The sequence below is a fragment of the Gadus macrocephalus genome, chromosome 11 (genome assembly GCF_031168955.1).
Source record: "Gadus macrocephalus chromosome 11, ASM3116895v1".
Classification (NCBI taxonomy): domain Eukaryota; kingdom Metazoa; phylum Chordata; class Actinopteri; order Gadiformes; family Gadidae; genus Gadus; species Gadus macrocephalus.
The window spans coordinates 6386766-6405230 of NC_082392.1; the positions used below are offsets into that span (position 1 = coordinate 6386766).

The 18465-nt window shown below is 43.9% G+C and overlaps 2 protein-coding genes across 3 annotated transcripts; both read left to right on the top strand.

Annotated features, from left to right (window-relative positions):
• LOC132467148 (sialic acid-binding Ig-like lectin 14) lies at nt 1-5674 on the top strand. Its single transcript, XM_060064269.1, has 8 exons — nt 1-150; nt 779-1144; nt 1485-1775; nt 3337-3591; nt 4199-4468; nt 5013-5088; nt 5248-5323; nt 5394-5674. The coding sequence occupies exons 1-8, from the start codon at nt 90-92 to the stop codon at nt 5433-5435; spliced, it is 1437 nt and encodes a 478-aa protein (XP_059920252.1). The 5' UTR covers nt 1-89; the 3' UTR covers nt 5436-5674.
• Nucleotides 5675-10075: 4401 nt separating this feature from the next.
• si:dkey-238d18.4 (TBC1 domain family member 15) lies at nt 10076-17996 on the top strand. 2 transcript variants are annotated; one of them, XM_060064272.1, is made up of 10 exons: nt 10077-10594; nt 12324-12509; nt 12940-13052; nt 13335-13438; nt 13566-13633; nt 13882-14028; nt 14543-14633; nt 14957-15105; nt 15820-15964; nt 17165-17996. In XM_060064272.1, exons 1-10 carry the CDS (start codon nt 10261-10263, stop codon nt 17322-17324), a joined length of 1497 nt encoding a protein of 498 aa, XP_059920255.1. In that variant the 5' UTR covers nt 10077-10260; the 3' UTR covers nt 17325-17996. The 2 variants fall into 2 exon arrangements, with proteins under 2 accessions (XP_059920256.1, XP_059920255.1); XM_060064273.1 differs by lacking the exon at nt 13882-14028 and having other exon boundaries at nt 10076-10594.
• Nucleotides 17997-18465: the final 469 nt, after the last annotated feature.

Consider the following 18465-nt stretch of genomic DNA (forward strand, 5'->3'; position numbering starts at 1 on the left):
GGAAAAGAGTGTCAGAACAGGAACGGAAGCAGGACTTCCCCTTAGCGAGGCTCTTGTGTTCTTGGTTCTCGGTCACTTCTCCGCTTCACATGGACACGAACACCATGCACCCTATAGCGCTGCTAGGCATCATCGGCCTCTGTCTGAGAGGTAGAGTAAAGCTCCATTTTGGATGATAATATTATTTTATACAGAGGTAGGCCTTCCTACACTAATTTGCCTGTAAATATTATATTAGAGGTAGGCCAATCGAAACACAGTTTGTATGTAAATGTATTATTCATGTGCATACCGTCACTCAGAGTGTGTGTTAATATTATTCATATGCATATTAGAGGTAGGCCCTACCTACACCCATTGTGTGGGTTAATATTATTCATATAAATATTAGTGGTAAATATAACTAATATTACTCATTTAGGCACTTATTGTATGTTGTACGTCCTGCCACCCCAAAAAAAATACTATAATAAATAAATAATAAATAAAATAGTACTGAGTTGTGTAGCATCTTATCCTGGCTATCTTTGTTGTATAAGGAGAGGCGGTTAACCTAACAAATGTTAGTGCTTGGCACTTGGTTCTAGGAACATCCTTACTCAATATGACAGCAATATATTGTTGTTTCTCTTTCTTCTGACATATTTACTTATTTGAAGTCACTTTGGATAAAAGCGTCTGCTAAATGTAAATTATAAATGTCATCCAACTTTTAACTTTTTATGTTTCCCCTTGATCCGGGTGTCTATTCCTATCTCGACATTCCTCTTTATTTCAGCTACTGGAGGCCATAGCTCATCCTGGACCGCCGACATTCCCAGTTCCATCAGCGCTTTGATTGGATCCTGTGTTGTTATTCCCTGTTCCTTCGACTACCCCCACACTGTCCAGAAGCCGAGCACTGAATTCGTCAGGGTTTGGTTCGACCAGAACGACCACATCATCTACCATCCTGTCAGCAGTATGATGGTGGAGTCGTACCGGGGTCGTGTGTCCTACCTGGGAGACATCACTGGGAAGAACTGTACCGTGATGATTGATCCCGTCAAAGAAAGCGACAAAGGATCTTACTATTTCAGGATTGAAATCTCAGATTTTAATAATTATTCTTACATGGAAAAAACTGTCTCTGTTATGGTGAAAAGTAAGTATGAGATGTTGAGGTTTGATATGACTCACCACTGAGAGAAACCCTGAGAGAACCACTGATCACTGAGAACCACTGATCACTGAGAGAACCAAAACGATTCACTAGCCACAGAGGGAACCACTAATCACTGAGAGATCCAACATTTATCACTAACCACTGATCCACCAATATTAACAAATAACTAATCACTAAAACCAGTAATCACTGAGAGAACCAACGCTATTACCTGAGAGTACCACTAATCACTGAGAACCACTTCTAACTAATAACTAATCACTAGAACCACTAATCACTGGGAGAACCAATCAAAAGTGTTTCATTGCCATGAATACAGGCGCCCCTGAACCCATCACCTTTGAAGTCGACCAGGACCTCAAAGAGGGCGAGAGTGTGATGGCCTCCTGCTCCGTCACTCACACCTGTCCTACGGCTCCGCCCACCTTCACCTGGACTCACTCCGCACTCCTCAGCTCCGAGCTCCTCCCACAGAAGGACGGCCAATGGCAGAGCAGATCCGGGCTGAGTTTCCGCCTGGACCGAGACCTCCACAACAAGTCTTTAACGTGCCGAGTGAAGTTCAGGGGAGGGCAGAGGTCCAACAGCTCCACGGTACTCCTGGTGAAACGTGAGTCACTGCTGGGTTCCTCCTCCAATACGGTGGGAGTGTGTGTGTGAGGGTGTGTGTGTGTGTGTGTGAGGGTGTGTGTGTGTGTGTGTGTGTGTGTCTGTGTGTGTGTGTGTGTGTGTGTGTGTGTGTGTGTGAGAGTGAGGGTGCGAGTGTGAGTGTGGGTGTTAGTGTGAGTGTGCACGGGTATGTGTAAATGCTTGTGTGTGCGTGTGCTTGCTTGTGTGTGAGTGTATGTGGATGCTTTTGCGTGTGTACGTGAGTGTGAACGTGCGTGCTCAGGTATGTGCGAGCGAGTGTGTGCACGTGCACGTGAGTGTGAGTATGCATATGCACGTGTTTATGTGTGCTTGCTTGTGTGTGGCTATGCGTTAGCGAGTGTGTGTGTTTGTGCCTGTTTGTGTGTGAGTCTGTGTGTGTGTGTGTGTGTGTGTGTGTGTGTGTGTGTGTGTGTGTGTGTGTGTGTGTGTGTGTGTGTGTGTGTGTGTGTGTGTGTGTGTGTGTGTGTGTGTGTGTGTGTGTGAGTCAGCATCAGCCAGTGACAGGAATGCGCATCTTATATTCATCATGTATTTATCTGAGCAACAAAAGCCTGCTCTGGTCACATTTCTCAGTATATTTGTTGAGTACTTTAGTAGTTTTACTGTTCTGAGGTAATACTCCAGATGTAATGCCAATTTGTCTCTGTAGATTCACAAAGTAAATCTTATGACCTCATACTTTAACACCAAGTTGGGGGGGAAATATCATACATTGAATGTAGTTGAAAAGATCTGTCCTAAGATTTAAGTCAGAGGAAGTGACTATCACATTTCATTCAAAATCTAATATATATATATATAATAGTTATTTACAGATATATGAATAAGAGAAAGTGACCACCACATCATAACAGTTATATTGTATATTGTATCTTTATATTGTACCTAACCCTTAACTTGAAGGTCATATTCATTTCCCTTAAACTAAACTAGACTAAACTAAACTGCACTATGGTAAACTAAACTGCACTCAACTCAAATCCACTTCACTACACTACACTTAAAGTCAACTCAATTACCCTCAACTCAAGTCAACCCAACTCAACTACACTTCACTATACTACACTACACTACACTCAACTTAATTCTAATCAACTCTGCTCAACTCAACTCAACTCCACCACAATACACTACAACACTCTCCAGTTAATCAAACTAAACTCAACTCAAGTAAACTCAAGTAAAGTAAAGGGTAAAGCTAAACCTTTTTCACCTTGACCAAGTTTCACTTCTGAAAATTATATCAGATTATAGCAGATAGCATATTAGAAAACGTGATGTGAAAGTGGTGGAAACATGTATGTATGTTTCCACCTTTAGCATGAATGTGAAAAAAACGAGAAAGGACAAAAGCCTTGTTCCCCTCTGAGACATCAACGTCTAAGGACCGCTGTTGTCGGAGGCCCACCAGGCCAGGTGGTGCACAACACACGTCCTGCGGGTGCAGTAGCGGCCTCCACCCGCCCCCCTTAGCGTAACGCTCTCTGCCCCCCCCCCCCCACACCCCCACCCCCCCGCAGACACCCCTCTGAACGTGACGGTGCAGCAGCAGCCCTGGGCGGTGCCGGAGGGCGGGGCCACGATGCTGCGTTGCCTTAGCGACGGCTACCCCCCGCCGAGCCGCTACTGGTGGACCAGCGAGGGGGAGGAGCTGCTGCACGTCGGGCCGCACTACCTGTGGCCCAACGTCTCCCGCCACTCGGGGCGCCTCTACTGCAGCGTCCGCCACACCCTGGGCAGCGTCCAGTCCGGCCTGTTCCAGCTCAACGTCACCTGTAAGCAGAGGGGCGGAGGGGAGGGGGGACGAATGATGTACCGTGCAGGGGATAGGCCTCTCTGGGTTAGGGTCCAAAGGTCCCTACCTGCTCCTTGATGACCCGTCTCTGTACTGTGGGGAGAGAATTGCCGGTCTCTGTAGTGTCTAAACCCTACCTCCACCTTAATTACCGGTCTCTGTACTGTCCAGCCCCTACCTCCACCTTAATTACCGGTCTCTGTACTGTCTATCCCCTGCCTGCTCCTTAATGACCAATCTCTGTATTCACTGTCTAACCCCTACCTGCTCTTTAATTACAGGTCTCTGTACTGTCTAACCCCTACCCCCACGTTAATTACCTGTCTCTGTACTGTCTAACCCCTACCTCCCCCTTAATGACCTGTCTCTGTACTGTCTAACCCCTCCCTCCCCCTTAATGACCTGTCTCTGTACTGTCTAACCCCTACCTCCCCCTTAATGACCTGTCTCTGTACTGTCTAACCCCTCCCTCCCCCTTAATGACCCGTCTCTGTACTGTCTATCCCCTCCCTCCCCCTTAATATCTGGAGATGAGGAGGAGAACGTTGACAGATCTCAGCTGTTAACCGCGGTGTGGGCGTCCCCAGACCCCCCGGAGGTGACCCCGGCCTCCGCCTGCTCCACCTCCGCCCTGAGGGTGAGCTGTGAGTGTGTGGTGGAGGCCAACCCCCCGGCCGCGGTGCAACTGTCCCGGCCCGTCGGCGTGCCGCTGAGCACCGGCTCGGAGACGCAGGGCTCCATCACCGTGGCGACGCTGGCCGGCGACGAGGCGGCCCTGTGGTCCTCGGACCCCATCTACTGCCACGCCTTCAACAGCCTGGGGAACGCCACACACACACTGCAGGTGCCCCCCAATGGTACGAGGGAACACCTCTACATTATGGCGTTAACACCTCTACATTATGGCGTTAGCCTCTCTACATTATGGATTTAACATCCCTACAATACAGATTTAACATCTCTACATTACGGATTTAACATCCCTACAATACAGATTTAACATCTCTACATTATGGAGTTAACATCTCTACATTACAGATTTAACATCTCTACATGATGGAGTTAACATCTCTACATTACAGATTTAACATCTCTACATGATGGAGTTAACATCTCTACATTACAGATTTAACATCTCTACATGATGGAGTTAACATCTTTACATTATGGAGTTAATACCTCAACATCATGGAGTTAACCTCTCTACATTGTGTGTGTGTCTTTGTGTGTGTGTGTGTGTGTGTGTGTGTGTGTGTGTGTGTGTGTGTGTGTGTGTGTGTGTGTGTGTGTGTGTGTGTGTGTGTGTGTGTGTGTGTGTGTGTGTGTGTGTGTGTGTGTGTGCGTGTGTGTGTGTGTGCGCGTGTGTGTCTGTGTGTGCGTGCTTGTATCCATACTTTACAGGTATAGTGCTAACCATAACTGGCATAGCTACGGGTGTGCTGCTGCTTCTAGTCATGGTGCCTTTAGGAATTAAATGGTAAGTTGACACATTCATTCATTCGCAATTAAATAAAACAGTATGGAAAATTATGTTATTGTTTTGTGCCTTTGTGTATTGATAGAAGTAGTAATTATTAGCACTATTGAACACGTCTTATTTTTTGTAATCATTGCTTAATAAGTGCATTTTTTTCAGGAAGAGGAAACAAATCGAAAATAATACAACATTTGCTGATGCTCACATAAATATGTCAACCCGTTGGAACAAAGAGGTATGTACAGTTTTATCATGTTATTATATTTAATGAGCTGTTATTTGACCTTAAGCCTTGTCCTTTACAGAACCTTTATAAGAACGATGATGCAGTCTATGCCAACATGTGAAACTAGCATCAAGACTGCAGTCTGTCCTGGGCCGCCTCTACGATGAAAATCGTGTGTAGCAATGTTTTAGTATCAAGTCCAAATCCTTTTTTTAATTTTAATTTTTTAAAAATAGTGCCTTATGTGGTTTTTCTATTCTTATCATATTAACAAAATAAAATCTCCTGTTAGGGTTATACAGTTGTATAACAGTATGAGTGACTTATGTACATATCACTAATAAAATGGGAATAAATATGTATAGTTTCATTTGTATTATTTTTGTAACATATTGTCTGAAGATAAAATAATTGTACATTTTTGAGAAATTCACAATGTTACATCTACATGATAATAATAATGATACAAAAACATCTTTTTACTTTGACAAAACTCTGTATAATTATTTAGAAATACATGATGTGCTTTTGTGTAAGAAACAAATGAAAAGCTCTTCTTCCGCAAGTATCAAATTGTATTATGGTTTGAGGAGAACGTCCAACTGAGCACAGCTTGTCCTTCACAGACAAAGAGTCTTACGTCTGTTAAGATACCCGAATCAGGGTCAAATAAATACTAAATAGGCCTACCAAACACGTCTTCACCAATACTCCCTGGTTGTTTGTGACAAGTAAGAACAACAGAAGTGGCCGTATCGCGGACTTATTATGATTATCCTCCACCATATGGACGATGATCATCTTCACAATGATATGAGTAGGTCCACAATAAGGAAACAATGAATTGCAGTAACTGCTCCTCCTGTTCTCGGAACAACACATTTGGCTAAAATTAGTTCCCCAAAAATCCCCATCTGAGGGTTTCACTTCCTGAACTAACAATTCAGAATGAGGAATCCGAACTCTAACGTTCAGATCAAGAGAAGAAAGTTAGATCACTTCTTAGTGTTCTCTGTTTAACTTTTGGCCATATGGCATTAGAGGAACCGTGTCCTCAGCATCAAGGCTTGATTCCACCGGACGCGTTACGGCAACGTTACGCTGGCTACATGCCCACTGCACCGTCAGTCAACGGACGTGGGAAGGCGTGGCTGACTGATGGGGGAGTAGTCTTTGCAGAGGCATCTGTCAGCCAATCAAATCGCTTCACCGGGTTCTTCCCGCTTCTTCCTGCTTGTTGCTTTTTATTGCAAGTAGAATAAATGTGATAAAAAAAATTATTAATGGGAATCCAAAAGTTTTGTTTGCGAATCCAAAAGTTTGAGCATATCGAAACAAAAGCAATCTACATGCACCAGTTCAAACATAACATTCTTCCTATTACTATGAAGGAAGACATACCTGCGCATCGATTTTCTGTCCTCTCAGCTCCCGAGTCCCGCTCTGTCTCATCATGGACTTCAAAACCCCCTCTCTCGTTACTAACTGTGGATGTTGGCATGTTGCCAAGCAGTCACTCCGATCGGCGTAGCTTTTGTATTTGCAAGCACATTTTTTGGATTCGCAAACAAAACTTTTGGATTAGCAAATAAAACTTTCTGATTTGCAAAAAAAACTTTGGGATTTGCAAACAAAACTTTTGGATTCCCATTAATAATTTGTTTAACTATGGAGGTAGATTTGTGTCTTTATTATGCAATCAAACAAAATAGGTTTGAGAGCAAAACTTTCCACACTGCAATCAAAAAATAGATTTCAGAGCAAAACTATGGACATTGCAATCAAAAAAAGTTTTATTGCAAGTAAAATATATGTGATAAAAAATGTATTAATGAGAATCCAAAAGTTTTGCTTGCGAATCCAAAAGTTTTGCTTGCGAATCCAAAAGCTTTGCTTGCTGTTCTCGTGGGCGGGACCTACGCCGAAAGATGTAAGACACGTCTCTATTGGCCAGTCTCGATCGGAGTGACAGCTTGGCAACATCTGTGGAGGTAGATTTGTGTCTTTATTATGCAATCAAAAATAATAGGTTTGAGAGCAAAACTTTCCACACTGCAATCAAAAAATAGGTTTGAGAGCAAAACTTTCCACACTGCAATCAAAAAATAGATTTGAGAGCAAAACTATCGACACTGCAATCAAATAATGTTTTATTGCAAGATAAATTAATGTGATAAAAAAATTATTAATGGGAATCCAAAAGTTTTGTTTGCAAATCCAAAAGTTTTGTTTGCAAATCCGAAAGTTTTGTTTGCGAATCCAAAAGTTTTGTTTGCGAATCCAAAAGTTTTGTTTGCGAATCCTAAAGTTTTGCTTGCGAATCCAAAAGCTTTGCTTGCTGTTGAGCTGAATCTCGTGGGCGGGACCTACGCCGAAAGATGTAAGACACGTCTCTATTGGCCTATTGGTCTTGATCGGAGTGACAGCTTGGCAACATCCACAGTTAGTAACGAGAGAGGGAGTTTTGAAGTCCATGATGAGACAGAGCGGGAATCGGGAGCTCCCTCTCTCGTTACTAACTGTGGATGTTGCCAAGCTGTCGCTCCGATCGAGACTGGCCAATAGAGACGTGTCTTACATCTTTCGGTGTAGGTCCCGCCCACGACATTCAGCTCAACAGCAAGCAAAGCTTTTGGATTCGGAAGCAAAACTTTTGGATTTGCACGCAAAACTTTTGGATTCGCAAACAAAACTTTTGGATTCGCAAACAAAGCTTTTGGATTTGCAAACAAAACTTTTGGATTACCGTTAATATTTTTTTTATCACATTTATTTTACTTGCAATAAAACATTTTTTGATTGCAGTGTCGATAGTTTTGCTCTCAAATATTTTTTTTGATTGCAGTGTGGAAAGTTATGCTCTCAAACCTATTCTGTTTGATTGCATAATAAAGACACAAATCTACCTCCACTAAATGTTCAAAATTGACAGACCTATTTGGTGCCGGCCTGCCGGGGTCAACAACCCAGCAGGTGCTGCTGCGCCGGGAGACGAGCGAGTGGAGGCAGGCATATATGCTAAGTAACGTTAGCCTGGGGCTAGCTAGGCTACATTTTGAGACATGTCCTAAACAAAGTAGAAAACCTTTAGATTGAATGTGATGTGACCTAATTAACTGCACATTTGTGACAACATATTAGCCCAGAGTTGAAGGGCTGAGACTGCTAGTTGTGAGCTGTAAATAGAGATGCAGAATCAAGCTGTATTGTAAATAGAGATGAGATACTTTGAATTTTAGCACAAAATACAAGTTAACCTATAAGAAATAATTCGTCTAATTTGCAATATTTGCCATTGAAATTATTGTAATCTTTCAATTCATTCATTGTTTACTGAGGTGATGACTATTTCGTGTGGTGAGAGGAATGCAATATGTGTATGTTTAAAGGTTTATGTGAAGAAACATACTATGTGATAAAATGACAATTGGTAATTCATAAATGTCTCTTTATATATTTAGGGCATATATTTAGGGCAATGTATATATTGCCCTAAATATAACCATAGATAGTGTAATACGTTTCTATTTCAATTTTTTGTCAGGATATTTTGTTATTATTGTCCGAGTCTGGTTGTAACTAATGCTGGGCTTACAACAAAAGATTTTCACACACAGGAGGTATGTTAACTTCCTGTTCGGGTTTCACACCTTTCTTGTCAGCAGCACCAGAGACACAATCTTGAAAAACAAAAACAAAAAAAAGCAACAACTGTAAGTTACAGTGCTGTACTATTATTTTGATGTATGTACTTGATTAAATTGTTTTAATCAAGTACATACAGGGTTCTTCCCGTTTGTCTCGTCCCACCCCTAGTGCTGATAATGTAGTGGACTGTTCTGGACAGAAAATGCCAGGGCTGAATTTTTGTCCCAGTCCACCCTTGTCTGTGCCCTCTATTTTGCAGTGTAAACATGAACATTAAAAGGTTGCACTTACTCACAATTGAGTGAGAAACATGGGTCTGTGCGTCAATCAACTGTTGGCTAATTTCCCCTCAAAACACGATGCAAAACTGCAGTGGAGGGAAAGAGCATAGAGGGGAATCCCAATAAAATATATTCTTCCTCAAACTGATGACATTTGGTGTTTCTGGATGCGCTTCTTATTCACAGATTCTCCCTTCCCCTTGTTTTCAGATTTACAATTCAACCCATCTTTTCTTTTTCTTTTTTTCTACCCCCTGAACTACCCCAAAGTACCCCTTGGGGTAAGCATACCCTAATTAATCATCATGTAGACAAGATGATAACGAGATTAACACGCTGTAACGTTACATGCTTCGAAATTCGACTTTGGATGTTTTTGTTTTCGACTTGCTTTTCATGTATGAGTCGACGATAATGTGGAGATATTAACCAAGCAGACCATCTAAAGGCAGAAGATAGATATACAGATATCATTAAGCACATATAGGTTCAGGCTCAGAAACAAATATTAAAAATATCTGGCAAGAGAATTGGGACTGTGGTGGAACAGGCATATAGAATAAATGTTGGCAACGAGAGGAATAGGGTCTCAGGAATCATATTGATTGAATCAACATAACCCAATTGAGAATAGGACATACAGGGCTCAATCCCAGTCTGCATGTCTACTGGTGTAATGGAGAAAATCTAGATTGATATAACGATCTGCACTCCAGACCAGGTGGTGGCAGTAGGCCTACTTGTTCCGCATCCAACTACTAGATGGAGCCAGATACCAAGAAATCATCAGAAAAGTAAAAACTTTAACCAAAGTTGGAATGTAGCCCCCCCCCCCTCTGCCGACGTCATGTCATATGACTTCACATGATTGTAAACAGTTCCAGGTTGGATGACTGAACCCTCAGGCCGTAGGGTTAAACAACAACCACTATATGTGTATTTTATGGAGCCAGCGTAGAATGAGTCGCGAAGTGCTTGCGTCCTGGCTGCGTTTCCTTCTCCCGCGGAGCTGGCAGTATGGATCCAAGGCATTCCGACCCACAGGTCCCCCTACCTGACCTAAAGCCCCCCCAACCTGGCCTACAGGTCCTCTCACCTGCGCACAATGAAGAAAGCGACGAACCTACAGACTTCAGCTCTGAGGATACTTCGACTAGAGCTGAGTGCGGACTAACGAAGTGCCGGGGGTCGGACTGCAGCCCAAGCGCCCCTTCGGAAGGCTCTGCACGGCGGGGTCTGGAGGCTGTCAGCCCGCCTGCTCCATCAACCTCTCCCCTCTGCCTGCCCGGTGTCATGGATGCTGAGGGCCGGGTCGACGAGTCAAGGCTGAGGAGTCACATCTTAAAAAATGGTAAATCTTTTTTTTTTCTTCCTCAAATAGTTGTTTAATTTCCTCCCTATAAATTGATAGGCCTCCCTCTTTGAAACTTTTAAATACATGACAATTATAAAACATATAAAGTCCCCCTTACATTTGAGTGGTGTATTATTCCAAAATGTAAATATCAGAGTGTAAAAGGCAAAGCTTAGTCTAATAAGCTATATGTTTGGGTGTCAAAGCCCCTGAAGGAGGAATAACTCGTGTCAAAAGTCCTAAATTCGAGGAGACCCCGTGGTATATATAGCCCCAGGTCAGGAGCTCTGTACAGAGACACTATTATGAGGATCAGCCATTAACACAAGGTATGATTTTATTCCAGAAGGGCTTCTGGGTCACGTTGTGTACAGTATTTATACCACACACACACACACACACACACACACACACACACACACACACACACACACACACACACACACACACACACACACACACACACACACATACATACATACATACATATACATACATACATACATACATACATACATACATACATACATACATACATACATACATACATACATACATACATACACACACACAGAAACACACACACAGCTGCTCCCTGCGGTATGCCCTATTAAATACATTATTAAATACAGTTAGTATCGAATACAGTTTGGATTAATACAGTTTGTGAATAATACAGTAATAAATGCAAATAGTCTTAAATACAGTTAGTATTAAATTCAGTTAGTATTAAATACAGTTTGTGCAATACAGTATTGAATACAGTATTTATTACAGTTATTATTGAATTCCCTTGAAATAACTCCACATGTGGACTTAATGTACATCTGGAATGTATCACAATAATTCATTAGACCGTCTCTGTTGGCACAGATGTTATGCACCATAACAACACAGGCTATGATTCTGTCCAACAATAACCTGGGCCAGTATCCAGTTCCTCCTAGCTAGTCCACCAAATCATTCTGATACGAGAGAGCCTTTTACATGATCCTTATTATATTCAAAGAAGCCCCAAAGGCCCCAGCTGACAGCAAGCTCCGACCCCAGCATCACATTGGCTCCATCCCCTGTGGTCATTGAGGCGGGAACAAAGACCTTCTCCCTTTCTTTGCCCCTCAATCCCAGGCCCACATTCTTCCACCGCAGCCAGCTTAAGCTCCAACAGCATGTAGGGAACCATCTTTTACCGCGCAGTGCAAAGTTCCCCTTCACGAGAGGCAATTGATTACTCCCCACAGTGACATGTGATACCTCAAGGATCACTAAGTAACAAAGTATCATAACAGCCCTTTGTATATGCGATAGGGGTTGGAATCATAGGGTAACAAATTACTGATAATATTGTGATTCTGTGATAAACAATATATTGTTAAACAATCCTATGACGAAACCTCAAGATACATGTCAAACGATGAATGCAATATAAATGTGAAAAGGGGAAGTGCTGGATTTCGGTCTTTATTCATGGTCTAAACTTCCGTAGAAGTTCCCAATTTATTAAAAATATCGATTTTTTTTTTTTTTTTTTTTTACATTCCAACAAATGAATAGATATATTAAATCCATATTTGGGACCAGTTTATCGATCCTAGTATCATATGAAGGAGGCTGACGATATATCACCCTATCGATACTTTGTCCCGCCCCTAGGTGGAACCATCGTTTAAGAACGTGGCTCTGCATCGTGGATCCCAACAGCGTGTGTTCCTCTCTCTGCCTGCAGGGGGCGTCTCTCCCGCGGAGCGCGGCCTGGTGTGGCGCTTCCTGTTCGGCATGTACCCATGCAGCTCCACGGCGGCCGAGCGCCCCCTCCTGGTGCAGCAGATGGCGGTGCGCTACCAGGTGATGAAGAGCAAGTGGCGGCAGTCGGTTCCTGAGGCGGTGCGCCTGCGACTCAACGGCACCGACGGTAAAGCGCAGTGTGTGTTTGGAGGCTCCCCTCAGAGCTGGTGTCCCCCGGACAGGTCAACACAAGCCAGCTCAAAACAAAACACCCGAAATGAGTGTTGTGCTTTGTACTTTCGTACTGTTTTGTACTGTTTAATACTATACTGTACACAAACTGTATTTAATACTAACTGAATTGAATGCTGCATTTAATACTAACTTTAATTATTACTGTATTATACACAAACTGTATTGAATAATGTATTGAATACCGAATTAAACACTCACTGTATTCAATACTAACTCTATTTAATATTGTATTTCATACTGAATTAAACACTCACTGTATTCAATACTAACTCTATTTAATATTGTATTTCATACTGAATTAAACACTCACTGTATTCAATACTAACTCTATTTAATAACGTGTTTAATACTGAATTAAACAGCTGAGTTGGAGGAGGCGGTGCGGTACCACGAGCGCCGGCAGGCCCTGCTGCAGGCCCAGGAGCAGCGGGGGGAGGTCAGCGATAGGCTGGCGTTCCTCCAGCTCCAAGCCCAGGTCATTACCATGTCTGTTGTTGGTGTTTTCACCGTGCTTTGGCACTCTGGGACGTGTCTGACTCGTTGGTCTGGGAGAACGTCTACACATGTCATTTCCCTTAAGTACACGATGTTTGTTGAGGGTATTCGTAGAACAGACAGTGCAGGCCTTTTAACTCGTTTTGCCGACCGAACTAGCTAACTACTTATTACGCGAGCCTCCCACACCATTGCTATCAAACGTTAGGTCAATGAGTCCAGTTTATGTGACGTATCCAGAGGGCTTCTTCTCTGACGGCAGGTGTTGTTTGAGCGGACGACCTTTGACCTGAATGAACTGCAGGAGGCCATCAGGATCATTGATAAGGACGTGCCGCGAACCGACCGGGACCTTGACTACTTCCTGTAAGTCCCAGCCTGTGATGCATGCACACCCGTGTATGTATATGTTTATTTATATACGTTTCTATGTGCCTCATTGCTTCTTATGCGAGTGTTTTTTCTCCGTGTTGACTCTGCAATCGGTTTCTAGGGGAGAAGGTTCTGGAAATCTCCTGGTGTTGAGAGATATTCTAATCACCTATGCTGCTTTTCATCCAGGTGAGATAAAACAATGACATTCAATTTCTCGTGGCCGAGGCTGGGTCTTGCTTCTGCTATTTTCCACAGCTGCTGTAGAAATATTGCAACCGTCAGATTGTGAAATCGTTGTATTGCTCAATGCAGTTGCATCTGCACGCTGCAGCAGTTTGGCGTCTATCCAAACTCTGGTAAATGGTGGCCCGATTGTGATATGCCACCGCATTATGTGTTGTGTTGTGTTCACCTGTGGTTTGGGCGGGGTTCAGAGGTCAGCTACGCCCAGGGGATGAATGACCTGTGCAGCCGCTTCCTGGAGGTCCTGGACTCGGAGGTTGACACCTTCTGGAGCTTCTCCTGCTGCATGGAGAAGTTCTCCAAGGACTTCAGAGCAGATGGCCTCCATCGAAAAATAGGTGTGGTGACACATTGAATATATCCACGCATGCTCAAGGGAAAAGGCAGAAATTGCAATAACAGCAGCTGGCGAACGATATTGCAGGATGCATATTGGTAAGCTTTATTTTTTCCGTATGACTTTATGTTATAGAGTAGACAATTCAGAAGCTTATTCTGAGTAGAACTCAGAGGTGAATGAGTTCTTCCTGTGTGTTCTGGACGTGTTCTAGAGCAGTGAAAGAGTTCTTCCTGTGTGTTCTGGACGTGTTCTGGAGCAGTGAAAGAGTTCTTCCTGTGTGTTCTGGACGTGTTCTGGAGCAGTGAAAGAGTTCTTCCTGTGTGTTCTGGATGTGTTCTGGAGCAGTGAAAGAGTTCTTCCTGTGTGTTCTGGACGTGTTCTGGAGCAGTGAAAGAGTTCTTCCTGTGTGTTCTGGACGTGTTCTGGAGCAGTGAAAGAGTTCTTCCTGTGTGTTCTGGACGTGTTCTGGAGCAGTGAAAGAGTTCTTCCTGTGTGTTCTGGATGTGTTCTAGAGCTGGCAGCGTCTCTCCTGAGGGAACTGGACCCTCAGCTCCATGACCACTTGGTCACAGAAGGCAAGGAGAGCTTTACATTCTGTCACAGGTATTGTTCACTCACAGCCTTGAACCCCAACTCCTAACCACTACCCCTAACTCCTTACCCCTGACCCTAACCCAATTGCAATTAGAATTAGGGCATTTGGCATATTGACGCTTTTATCCTAAGCGACTTACATCGGTCAATACACACATTTACACACCGACGGCAGAGTCAACCATGCAAGGCGACAGCCAGCTCGTCAGGAGCAGTTAGGGTTAAGTGTCTTGCTCAGGGACACATCGACACTCAGCTAGGAGGAGCTGGGGATTGAACTAGCAACCTTTCGGTTAACCCTGTGTGTGTGCGTGCGTGTGCCCTTCTCTCAGATGGCTGCTGCTGGGCTTTCAGAGGGAGTTTGAGCACGGGGATGCCCTGCGTCTGTTTGAGGTCCTGAGCTGCGACCACCTGGAGCTCATCTCGCAGCAGGTGGACCGCGCCCGCCACCGGGAGCGGCTGGCCCAGAAACACAGCCCAGGTGCAGCTCACGACTCTAGACCCGGTTAACCTCCGCCGGGTCCCTCTTCAGTCCTCCTCATCCTCACCCCTCAAGTGTTGGAACGTTTACCCCAAATGTGAACTTTAATGTATTAAAGGGGACATATTATACCACCAGGTGTGAGTATGATTAGCCTTACAAGCTGTTTCGAAAATCTGCCCCATATGACATCACTAGTGGGCGTGTCCACCTAGATCTGTGCTGGGTAGATGAGCAACGTTTACTTCAGTCCACTGGGTAGGTTGGTAGAATGATCTATCCAGCACACATCTAGGTGGACACACCCACTAGTGATGTCATATGGGGCAGATTTTCAAAACGGCTTGGAAGGCTAATCACAGTCACACCTGGTGGTATAATATGTCCCCTTTAAATCAATGAATAACATGGTCACGTAGGATGTCACGGGAGAACACAAGAGGGGCTGTGTTCGAGCTGTAGTGGCGACAGGCGGTCTGTAGAGAGGATTGACCGCACTCTCTGCCTCTTTGATTTGTGTGTCCCCATTGTCTCGTATAATACCGTCTATTGAGTCGCTTAGCGGACACTCTGATCCGGAGCGACTTCCAGGGCACTCCCCCACATATTGTCATGGAGCTGGGACTCCGCCCCCTACTGCTAGGACCAGGAGCCGATTGCCCGGGCGCTGCCTCACCATGTGTCTCCCCCCCCCCCCCCCCCCCCCCCTTGCAGAGGACACCGCCCCGGCACCGGCGCCCAGAGCCGTCAACGCGGCCTTCACCTTCGAGCTCTTCATCTGCGCCACCATCCTTATCGACCACCGTGACGCTCTGCTCCGTTGCCGTGACGACGGGCAGCTCATCCAGTTCACCACACGGTCCGTCCCTGTGTGTGTGTGTGTGTGTGTGTGTGTGTGTGTGTGTGTGTGTGTGTGTGTGTGTGTGTGTGTGTGTGTGTGTGTGTGTGTGTGTGTGTGTGTGTGTGTGTGTGTGTGTGTGTGTGTGAGAGCGCAGCCTCATTCAATTCAATTCGTGTTGACTGGTAAACGGAAGGTTGCTAGTTCGATCACCGGCTCCTCCTCGCCGTGGAGCCCTAACCCTAACCCTAAACTATTATACATAAATATAACTCCTAGACAAACCCTAACCCTAACCCTCCTAGAGCTGTATTTGTGAAGCCCTTATTCCCAGGTACAGTCTCAAAGGGCTTAACAGGCCATTTATGTAGGACACCCCCCGACCCTAGTCCCATAGAGGGCAAGAGAAACTTCCCTTAATTAGCAAAGGGACGGTTATTAAAACGTAACCCACAAACACGGGTGTGGAAAGTGCAAGGTTTCGCACTTTCCACACCCGTCTTGGTTTGAACATCCTCTCATGAGAATCCAGCAGTGTTTATCTATGTTGTCATCTGAGCCTTACTGCTGTTGTGAGATGTTTCAAAACTAATCGTAAAGCAACCGACTAGATATTGATATTGCAAAGGGAATGATCCTGTTTGAAATAAGGCCATTGATATTGCATGAATGGTTGTAAGTCGCTTTGGATAAAAGTGTCAGCAAAGTCCCCTAAACTGTAAATGTAATTAAACTCAATTTTATTTTTAAAGCCCTTATTCACAGGTAGTCTCAAAGGGCATAACATAACCATGGCAACCGGTCAAACAAATGTTCTCATTCTGCGCGCGCATCCGCCGTGTTGATAAACAAATACCCCCCCAATTGAACGAAGTTAAACCGTGTGAGCATGCCGTTCACAGACACCAGAATGAACGAGTCCACAGTAACGTTCATTAGGCAGTAATACAGTACGTTCAGTTCACGTTCGCCGAAAATATGAACGAGTTCATGAACTATCGTTCAATGAACGCGTTCAGGCACAACACTGATAACAGGCCATTTATTTATGACACCGCCCTGTACCTAGCTTACCCAGAGGGCAAGAGAAACTTCCCTTAATTAGCAAGGAAGGAACCTTGAGAAGGAACGCAGAGTGAGGGATCCCTCCTTCCAGGGATCCTAATTTGCGTGGGTGAGTTTGCAGGAATAGCGCTTTAAGGTGGCCTTCCTGTGTTGCAGCCTCCAGGGAACGCTGGACCTGGACAGCATCCTGAGGAAGGCCGAGGAACACTTCTACCACTACTGTAAGCGCTGTGCGTGGGACTTTATGAACGGCGACTGCCCGCCCAGCGGGAACAAGGAAGACTTCTTCTATCCGCTTCGCAGTTTATTCTTTTGATTTGATTATGGATATTATAACTATATATCACGTGAAGTCTGACTTGGTGCACAGTGTTAATGGACTGAAGAGGGATGTAAATATTGGGATTTGGATATGGTAAATATGTTAACAGGTTCTGTCGTAGGAGTTTGATCATCTTAGTTTCGCTCAGTGATTGGTTCATTATGCCTTGAAAATAGCTGCAATATTATATAATCGATATAATCTATTATATATCACAAAAATAATTGTAATATTTTTATACTTTGTGTATGGATCTTGTATATAAATATATATATGGTACTTATGTATGGATAAGTATAACTCCTAATGAATATATATTTGTACAACTTCTAGACTAATATATAAAATCCTAAACAAATATATATTAGTATAACTTCTAGACTAATATATATTAGTACAACTTCTAGACTGCAGAGCGCTACTTCCTAGTACCTGAGTCCTAGCCTACAGTACTTATATTCTATGTAGCTCTAGCGGCTAGAACAACAGAGTGTGATGTGCTACACCAGCTGCTGACTCGCTGGGGTCAAATGTAGGTTGCTGGCGTAAGATATGCAATGCTGCCGGCCACAGGAACCAGAAAGGACTTCCAGTGGGGAGCACGTGCGGACCATAGGATTGTTTCACAATGCACAAAGCGATTGAAATAAAGGTCACTTTTTGATAGTTGTTTAACTTTGCTGGATGGAAATGTGGTGTGTATGTGGGTCACAGCGATAAAGGCTTTTGAAGCGATGTAAGCATTCAGACGGGGATCTGGGGTCGGTTATTAACACGAAATTGCAAAGTTCTCAGAAAGGATGTTGAAAAGAAGTGAAAGAGGTTTCAGTTTGTGGTGTTTTCAACCAATGTTGCAACTCCATTAACAACAACAGGACGTGTTGGTTTGAACATCCTTTCCTGTTCTAACCAGCTGGTCACAATCCTGCAATATGTATCTATGTTTTCACATATATTTCATAGTTACTTTCCCTGAATATTCTGATGGTTCCAAGTTGTAGTCATCAAATGGTAATCATGTTTGTAGGTACAATGTATACTGCTTCTTTTTTTAAATGCATTGGTCATTCTAGTTGGACAGAGGTTGCTTTAAAATATATTTCACTGTTTGCACAATACAGCTTCATGTCGGCTC

Excerpts from the sequence above, each read along its gene's own strand:
- LOC132467148 (XM_060064269.1), top strand. The coding sequence starts at position 90 with ATGGACACGAACACCATGCACCCTATAGCGCTGCTAGGCATCATCGGC. Across the intron at positions 151-778 it reads CATCGGCCTCTGTCTGAGAG|CTACTGGAGGCCATAGCTCA; the intron begins GTAGAGTAAAGC and ends TCTTTATTTCAG. Across the intron at positions 1,776-3,336 it reads CACGGTACTCCTGGTGAAAC|ACACCCCTCTGAACGTGACG; the intron begins GTGAGTCACTGC and ends ACCCCCCCGCAG.
- si:dkey-238d18.4 (XM_060064272.1), top strand. The coding sequence starts at position 10,261 with ATGGATCCAAGGCATTCCGACCCACAGGTCCCCCTACCTGACCTAAAG. Across the intron at positions 13,053-13,334 it reads TCCTCCAGCTCCAAGCCCAG|GTGTTGTTTGAGCGGACGAC; the intron begins GTCATTACCATG and ends CTCTGACGGCAG. Across the intron at positions 14,634-14,956 it reads AGCTTTACATTCTGTCACAG|ATGGCTGCTGCTGGGCTTTC; the intron begins GTATTGTTCACT and ends CCCTTCTCTCAG.